Source organism: Corvus brachyrhynchos, unplaced genomic scaffold (genome assembly GCF_000691975.1).
Source record: "Corvus brachyrhynchos isolate BGI_N302 unplaced genomic scaffold, ASM69197v1 scaffold17, whole genome shotgun sequence".
Taxonomy (NCBI): domain Eukaryota; kingdom Metazoa; phylum Chordata; class Aves; order Passeriformes; family Corvidae; genus Corvus; species Corvus brachyrhynchos.
Window position 1 is genome coordinate 6627824 of NW_008240046.1, and position 9424 is coordinate 6637247.

At 37.2% G+C, this 9424-nt stretch overlaps 2 protein-coding genes across 2 annotated transcripts in view; both read right to left on the bottom strand.

Moving 5' to 3' along the window:
* The window catches only part of LRRC66 (leucine rich repeat containing 66), an 8160-nt gene extending 6216 nt beyond the window's left edge, over window positions 1–1944 (bottom strand). Inside the window, exon 1 of the mRNA XM_017744318.1 lies at window positions 1449–1944. Within this exon, the coding sequence (XP_017599807.1) occupies window positions 1449–1944 (496 nt within the window). The remainder of the gene's footprint in view (window positions 1–1448) is intronic.
* Window positions 1945–2406: 462 nt separating this feature from the next.
* Window positions 2407–8270, bottom strand: SGCB (sarcoglycan beta). The gene is made up of 5 exons (XM_008641525.2): window positions 8030–8270; window positions 7030–7215; window positions 6726–6917; window positions 6092–6223; window positions 2407–5247 (listed from the first exon to the last, which is right to left on the bottom strand). Exons 1-5 carry the CDS (start codon window positions 8207–8209, stop codon window positions 5044–5046), a joined length of 894 nt encoding a protein of 297 aa, XP_008639747.2. The 5' UTR covers window positions 8210–8270; the 3' UTR covers window positions 2407–5043.
* Window positions 8271–9424: the final 1154 nt, after the last annotated feature.

Genomic DNA, 9424 nt, shown 5'->3' on the forward strand with positions numbered 1-9424 from the left:
ACTAGAGGTAGGTGATAGGAAAGGCATACAGAAGTTCTGGCAGTTCATAAATTCATCAGTGCACCTGCATGAGGAATTGTACTGTGGATACATGCCTCAATCTATGCTTGTGCCAAAAATATACGCTGGTGTGGCAGCAGTGGACAGCAGCCTTACTCCTGGGTGGGGGGCAGCTGGGAGAAGGATTTCTCTGCTATAGAACTGCAGTTTATGTTTCCTTTCCAGAACTTAAACCCCAGAATTTTAGTGAAGTATTTTGGATAAGGAAAATAAGGTTCTGAGCATGTATTTAGAATATAGGATTTAAGTATAACTTAAAAGTGTGGTGGTACCATGCACAGCAATTTGAACTTTTAACATCTAAAAATTCTCTTATACAGATGTATCTGCTATCTAAAAATGTCTCTTATAGAAGAGGATTGATCTGTCTGACCTTCTGAGGCATCTTATAATGGGCATATTTATCTATCAAAACAAATCAAATCTTCATAGATATATTTTATAATGTAAGCTTTTCTATACTGTCTATACAGAAACCTTACAGACCATTACGTGAAATGGGTTTCCTGTATGCCAGAGAATTATTCAATTAGCATAAAATGAGAAAAATGGAACTTTCATCACCCTGTGTAGGGGCAAATAAGACTCTTTGTCTGACTTTGTGGGATAAGCAGTATTTTTGTTTGCATCACATGTCCTCCTGTATTTTCAAACTCTGATGAATCTGATGGTGGTATCAGAGATTAATAAATTCAACATGTTGTATAGGATAAGGCTGCTCATCTGGCAGCTTCTGCTTCATTTAAACAGTTTGGCCACTGTGAATCATCCCTGGATAAAGGCTGAGCTGCCCAGCATAGTTCAGTGACCAGGACATCAAAAGTCTCTTGAAACCTTACAGCCCTCTCCTGTTACACCAAGGTGTCGCTGTGATTATTAAACAGCACTGAGTAAAATTGTTTGGACAGAACAAAATATATTTTCCTGTCTCTGAAATACTGAAATTGCAGCAAGTTTTATTTAAGAGTGTTGATTTCCTTCTGAAAGGTACTATGAAATTAATGATCTGTGATTTTCTTGACTTTAAAGTTCAGGACTGGGATGTGGAGGCTGGTGTTTTTCCAAAGATCCTTATTCCCCATTTCTATTCAACAACCAAGAATACTGCTTGGGCTATTAGAGCATAAATCTGGTTATATTTGACTGCTATTAAGGCTGTATGGTTGCTAAGACTGTATAAAAAATACCTAATGATGTAAACCGAAACAACTGATTTACTTCAGCCTCTGTATTTGCAGGTGGAACTTTCCCTCACCTTAAGTATAATAAAGTATAAGTATATAATAAAATAAGAAAGTCACATTCTGGATTCAGGAAGATGTATAAATTACATCCAAAACCAACTTACCCCTGGGAGTCAAGTCCTTAAAGATTTCAAAAATGCTTACCTCTTGGAACTGTATGAAGATTATTTCTTTCAACTGACAATACTTTCAAAGCAGGCAGGAGACGATCAACAACGCTGTACTTTTTAGACCCATGTGCAGGTGTAGGCTTGTCCAGTGTGAGGGTGTGGATGGCATTACCATTGAGGTTTAGAGTTTCTAAAATGGGTAAATTTGTACAAGTAGTTAAAGTGAGTTCAGAAATCCGGTTGTTACTGAGGTTCAGGTGTTTTAGCATCCACTGTTCATTTCTTCCATCAGGGCACACAAAAGTTTTAATATTATTGTAACTCAAATCAGCTGTTACTGCTGTTTGTGATACATCATCTGGAATAGTAGATATTCTGGTAAAAGAGCAATTCAGTAGGAACTGCCCATCCCACCGGCACTCTGAATGGTGAGGTGTAGCAGGAAGAGTCCACTGTGACTTGGTTCCCACTGATCCAGGAAGATTTAAGTAAAGGACCACGGCTATGACATGCAAATGAAGGTTATCCATAGTATCTATGTGTAAAATGTAGAATTATGGTTAAATTCAGCATAACAAGAATAGAAAGCGAAAATAGTTTGACATTAAAAAAAATCAACACCAAATAACCACAGCATTACCAACATTCTGCCTTAAACATTCGTTTTAGAGTCTTATTTTTTTAAAAAGAACATTCATAAACTGGTAACCTCCCCCCTCCCGCCATCTATCCCAAAAAACAATTAGAACCTTTTTTTCTTTTCCAGCCCTTTGGTCGAGAAACACAACTTCTCGGGAGCTTGAGATCTAACAAAAGGGAGACTTTTGAACTCTGCTTCAGGTATTGCACACAATTACACTGAGCAAAGTCCACCACATACAATCTATAACAAACAGGTGTGGAACAATTTTCATACTTCCAGTTTCCCCATCAATAACACAACAATGTATTTTTAATGAAAAACTATATTCTTACAAATAACACTTCTGAACTGCAGCTGCATCTTAGAATTTATTGTTTCATTTCAAAACAAAACATTTGAAATTCAGTTTTTCTTTCGCCCATTGGAACAACCACCACACTTACAGATGGTGAGAACTCTTTACATGCAAGTTGTTTCAGTGTACCCAGCACGGCATTTTACAGAGGCATGTAGAATGCACTTTACACACACAGACTCTTAAGTGCATCTGTGGGACTGAAATAAATAGTGTTCCACTCACTGTTTTAAATACATATAGAAAAATGTACCTTAGGCAGTTAGGAGATGAACAAGTAAATGCTCAACAGAAGGCATGCGTGGTGCCAACATTTGTCAAACTGTGTAGTATAAATATAAAATATTTTAACAATACATAGAGAGTGGCTAGCAAATTTGATAATTTATTTCATTTGGTATTTTTATGATTGGTTTTGCTACATTTTGACAAAAAAATCCACACTTCAAAAACAGTTCTGCAAATCATGATGTAGGAGTACCTTTTTGAAATCTTTCAGCTGTATATTGCACACACTATTTTACAAAGAACTCTTGATAATTATAAGAATCTAATTCTAGCATATAAGCATGTCAGTGTTAATCAGAGAAGAGCTTTAATATGTGTGTAACCTACTTGACCAGGGCAGTATCTGTCATTTTCAAGATGTATTTCAGCTTTGAGGATACTGCTCTTTATATTTTTTAATATGTGTATGCATTTGTATACATAAAAATAAAGTGACAGATTTCCATTAGCATGAGAGTGAAAATTCTAAAAATGTTAGTTTATTTCCTCCTCTTAACTGTAATAGATACTAATTGAGGCACTGCTTAGCAGAAAAGATGGATGTTGAGCAGCAAAATGTGTGTTAAAGTGTTTAGTAACTATTAATTCTAGTAAAACTACGAGGTTCATGAAGGCAGTATGGCAACATGGTAGTACTTCCCCATAATCTTTAATGTGAGAACTCAAAGTTTTTGCTTCATTATATTTAGCTTATTCTGATTTTGTCAGAACAGCTCCACTGCTGTCCAGCCCCAAAACCCCAACTACTGAGCATCAAAATCTGGCTTTGCCTTTGAGCAGTGAGGAAAGTACGACTCCTCTGACCTCCCCCATGTGCTGTTATGCCTGACTTATGAATAGCCCTCCAGAAATCACTTCCACCCATACACATTCTGCATGAGGGCTTACTGCCTTCCAGTAAATTCAGAAATTGGGACCTTGGATATGAATTCCTTGTTACAGCAGGGGCTGATTTGTATTTTATGGAATCCTATGTACTTTAAGCACTGTAAAACAAGAGTAGATGATCTTCCTTCCAGTAACAAGTAACTAATTCTGAAGTTAATGTGTAAAATTTGCACAACTTTTAGATAAAGAAGTGTGTGCTTATCAAAAAACTTGTCAAAAAGCTTTTGCAAAGTCACTTTGAGGCCTCCAATATTAAGATTACTTGATGCTACTGCAAAACAAAGCTATTTTAAACTGAAGAAATACATGGGGTGGGGAAAGAAGGAATCTTATAAATAGCTGGTCTATTTTTAGCACAAAACACCTCACTGCTGCAAAAGGAGTTGCAAGGCTGTAATAGGCCCCAGTTCACCACAGTTTCACTGTTGACCAAATCTGATACACATGTATTTACCCTGATGTCCTACCATCACATTTAGAATTACAGTCCTGCAGTTTAACTTCAGAATTTAATTCTTAGGTTCTCAGTAATGCATCAGTACTGACATTTATGGGGAAGGACAAATCTGACCTCAGACACTGCTACAGCTTTAGATTATTAGCTATTGAGTAATGGACTCAGACACTGTTCACATTAGAACACCCAGGAAAACACTATTTTTGGATAGTGAGCAAGCTATAAGCACATCTTTGTACTTCTAATGTACTTCTAATATAAAGATGTTTATAAGTACATAAATTAAGCAACTGCAGAATGCATTAACTGCATAGATAGAATGGAAGCTCAAGCAACATTTCAATAACTGCAAAACTACTTCAAAATTCAAGTTACATTTCCATACTCAATATTACTTCCGAAATATTATTTATGATAGCATAATTTTTTAACAACATGAAAATATATGGGAGAAACAATGTGATACTTTAACGTGATCTGCCATTACCCCTCTCCATACACATCTGGTAAACCACCTAAGTTTAGGGGAAATCAATGTATCAACAAGGAAGAGGACAGAAGTCTGCCACTTCAGCCGTCCTAGGAAAATCAATTTCCAACAAAAAATTGACATTCCTCTTGAAGAACTTCAGATTGCAGCTGTGTTCTCAGCAGTCCTCAAGGTCTTGGGACAAAGGAAAAAATCCTCCTCTAGAGACAACTGAAGGCAGTAAGTAGAGCTGCTGCCAGGATCACGTTCTTTATACGTATTCTACTGATCCCAATTCAAGAAGGTACTTCAGTATGCATGTACACTGAAAGCTTACTGAGTCAGTGCCATTATTGCATCTAACAGGATGATGATCTAATACTGCTGACCATAACAGCCTTTCCTTAAAAACACGACGTAAGAAATGTTAGTATAAACTGCTGTAAAAAAAGAAACCCTTGAAGGCATGCAATTACTTCATACAAATATATGTAAACACAAACGAGACCTGTCCCAGCAGTGGTTTGTTTTAGTGTGTGGCTCCACACGGGTTGACAGAAGTCTGACAGCCCATGTTATGCCCTGTCACCTGAACCTTGAACAGTGTCCCATCCGCACACATGCAGAGCTTGAAGCGCAGCCAGTTGCCATTATTGAACTGTTCCCCGTAAGAAGAACTGGGCAGTCGTGATGGGCTCACCATCACAGTTCCATTCAGGATAATGCTGTTCTCCTATTAAGGAGAAAAAAAAAAGTACAACTTCTAATGTAAATAAGGCAGATTGTTTTTGAGAATGACAACTTGGTTTAATGGATAAATAACATCTCTAGGATGGCTATAGAATCAACATAATAAAAAAGGTATGTTTAAAGAAGTTTAATTTTTAAATGAAAATTATAGCAATGCCTATGGATTTCTTGACTATAGTGAGCCATGTACTTTGTCATTCCAGTGGTGGATCGATATTGAGAAAGACAGCAGTAGGGTGACTTTTCACTTTACAGACTTATTAGCAAATGCAGTAAATGTAAAAATATAGACATGACACAGGAAACAGTGTTTGAATTCATACATGAAATTCATTCACACTTGGAAGTGCATATACTTTTATTTTTATCCTTCTTTTCCATTGTTCTGTATATACTGCCATCTTAATCTCCAAAAATCTTAAAGGAATGCTAGTGACTCTTACAGCAGCAGCACAGAAGGTAGTGCTCCTAACTATATGCTCTGCTCTTCTGGCAAAGGTTACCGACCCTGGTAAATCTTCCAGAGGAGAAGATTAATTCCCTTTGGTATTCATTTCGGTGCAGAGGTCAATAGCTTAGCTTTAACTGCATAGTAGGTTTTTTGTGTTTTAACAGTAGTAAATCAATGTCACCTGAAAACTACTCAACCACTAATTAACAGCAAAGTAATAAACCACCTATTTAAATCTTACTAAATATACAGACTAAACTTTTATGCATGACTAATATGTATAAAATTTGAAACTATATAAGGCTACATCAGTTTACTATCAGCCTAAATTTGAAACTGAGCTGTTAAAAAAATGCTTTGATTTGAAATACTTAACTGCTTTAAGTTCCATGTTTCCACCCATTCGAAACTCAATTGTCTTGCCTGTGATGAAAACACCTTCATTTCCACGGACAATGGCACGGCCATCGACCTTTATGTTTAGATCACTTGTTGCATTGCTGGTAATCTAAGAACACAACCAAAAAAAGTGTATTACAGATCAGTGAAAATGTGCCACTTCTGTTTGTCTGAGTAACTTTAATTACCTTAAAAGTAGTACTAAGCAATTTAATAAAAAACTTGAATGTACTTCTTGCCCTTCTGCCATTAGCTTCTGCATATTTGTTATTTTCCACGTTCACATTTCAAAACAGGATTACTAAATTTTGGAAGGTATGTAAAATTAGTTTTGCAATAAAAATAACAATTCATATGACAATATGGATACACAGGTAACACTTGTAGCAAATACAGGGTTCGTGTTAGGACAGATTATGTAAACTTACCCCTCTGTTTTCACTTAATCTGTTCCTCCTATGTATTTGTAGTTGTGGGTGTTTTTTCTGCAACAGAATTGCTCGGTGCTTCCAAAGGCACACTCGGCCTTCTATAAAACCACTAACTCTACTGTTACACAAACAAACAATGGGCTGTATTATTATTACTTACAAAAAATAAGAGAGACATACCCTCTCTGTAGAGGCCTTTTGTACATTCAAGATTTTAACTCCATTTGGCAGATGAAACTCATGAGTTTCATAGTCGGTGCTGAACAAAGTATTTTGTGTTCGTGGGTCAACAAATTCCATACCAATATCGCTGGTAATAGAAGTTTTGTCTTTTTCCACACTAAGCTTGGTTGTTCCTTGCTGAAATACAATCTTCAGAAACAAAGTCATGAACTTAATGATGTTTCAAATGTAACATTTATTAGCAATGTGAGTGTAATTCTCTAGTGTTGCTCACCAGCTTTCAGTTCATGGTATAACTTACAGGTTGATTATTCCCAGTGATCACCAAGTCTTCATTCCGCCTCCCTCCTACAGTGCTTTTATATAAGGGATGTATAACACCCATGTCAGACACTTGCTTAAACCGCAGCAAGCCACTCTCATGGAATTCCATACTGTCACAACCATTGGGACCAATTCTTATCACTGCCCAGATAACCAGGGTAATCTGAAAGAGAAACACATTTTCAAAGATTAGGTTGATTGTTTGGATCTTCCTACCACAATTATTGTATTAATTAGATGTTTTATTTGAACAATTATTAATGCTAGTGTTTAAGTGAGCTTTAAGTGTGAGTTTAGTTTAGTCTGTTCCTACTGAAAACTTCATAACACATTTAATTATGAAAGGCATTTAAAATTATTTTTAGGCTTATTTGAAACAGTAACTAAAATGATTTATATATATATAAAATATTAAATCACATCCATAATTACATCTTTTTTCTGTTTAAGGATAAGCATTGACTAAACAAGTTTCCTGATGAACAGTTCAGCTTGGTACATACTTAACAATGTTAACAAACAAGAACGCACCCTCACAGATGGATGTGCAATTATGAAAAATAATTATTTCTTCTCATTGACCATCAATAAAGCTTTGAAGTGCAGTGGCTGGTTAATTCTGAATGTTCACATACAGCTCTGTTATGTAAGATATTCCTGCCATATATCCTGAACACATTTGTACAAATAATACTTCTCATGGGGTGGCATTTTGTAGGTTCCTAATTCTTTCTTGCATGAACAGCAGGTTCCTTGTTGGAACCATGATAACTGAAATAACCATGCCTGAACTTACACCCTTCTTCCATCTAATCTTGCTCAGACTACAAAAGAACTAAAAGGAAAGAAGAAAAATTGAGAATCTCCTTCAGTACAGTTTAAGTCCTCAGCGGCACTGGAAAAGTTTTATTTTTTTTATTTAATTGTCAAAATGAAATATGACCTTATGTTGCTTACACTATAGCTATTATACTCACAATCAGATTGATGACAGCCAAAATAAAAAGAACAACAATCACACATATGGCCAAGTTGCCTTTCCTGCCACGTAACCCTGTCTTATGGAGGCGGTCTTCGTCAATTGGAATGTATCCTGCTTTGAAGTTACTGTTGTGCTCCTTATTAACGTTCCTGCGTTCCACAGCCTTCTCTCGCATAGACTTCTTCACTGGGCCGTTAGAACTTTGCTGTAACACAAAGCATGGGCTAGCTTTAAAACACATGTAAATTACCCACAACGACACACACATATGAATGCAAAAAATGCAAATTTGAAGTGACTAGTGGAATATATTGGATATTATGTTCAGTATTAGATTTCAGTCTGCCACCCTGTAGTCAGAATATACACTTAGAACCACAGCAACCTCTGCTAACACAATGACTAAATTTAAAATCCAGATAGTTTCAGACAATGTATGACTTTATATCTCATTTTTATCACGGCAGATAGGAATTATTAATTTCATTGTTATAGTTAAAAAACGAAAACAAACCAGCTACAAAGAACTTCATCAAGTTTGTAACTCTCAGGGATGATAAAGGACATAATCCTGCAGGTCATCTGCCAATACACAGGATTTTAGTTCCCTCCATGCTCGTGTGTGATAGACTCTAAGTGACTATTCAAAAAGTGTGGTGGATACAGTTTTTAAATTAGCTTGATAGCACAGGGTTTGCATTTAACTCTTGTTGCTTGCATGCAGCACTGAGAAAGGTAACTGTGAGGCTTCAAACCTGGCATGGGGAACTTGGCCAGCGTAGCTTTCATGTAATAATCTGAAGTTACGAGATTGTAAGGGATATCCTGTCAAAGTAAGAAATTAATAGAGGAAACTCTTGTACATATTCATAGTGACAATAAACTTCTAATGTATTTTCGTAGCTGTCCAAAATTTTGTTCCACTTCCCTTGAATGGAACAGTTTGTTATTTAGGGATTCACATCTTCAAAGAAGGAGCTTGATCTTTTGGATGGAATTAAGTTTGTTCACTTGAAATGAATCCTAAAGCTACACCTTAAGTAACTGCACGTGCACGTCTCTACACTGATGTAGCAACACCGTGTTTTCCTCTGCTGCTGAAGAACTAGCAAGAGATGGTGTTGAGAAAGGACCTGGCCGAGTTTATGGAGGGTTCGCTCCCTCGGAGATGTTCCGGACCCACTGTGACCCTGCAGAACCCACACGAACTGCGGGGCCCCGCAGGCACGCACCGCCGCCTCCCGCCCCCTGGTCAGTGCCAAGCGCCTCGTTACGCGCGCTAGCGGCACCCCTGCGATGCTCAAATGCCAGGCGCCTCACTGCCAGGGCAGAAAGTATTTCTGTCTGTCACACCCCCACGCTTGCGGGCAGGACGGCGCCGCTCCGAGCC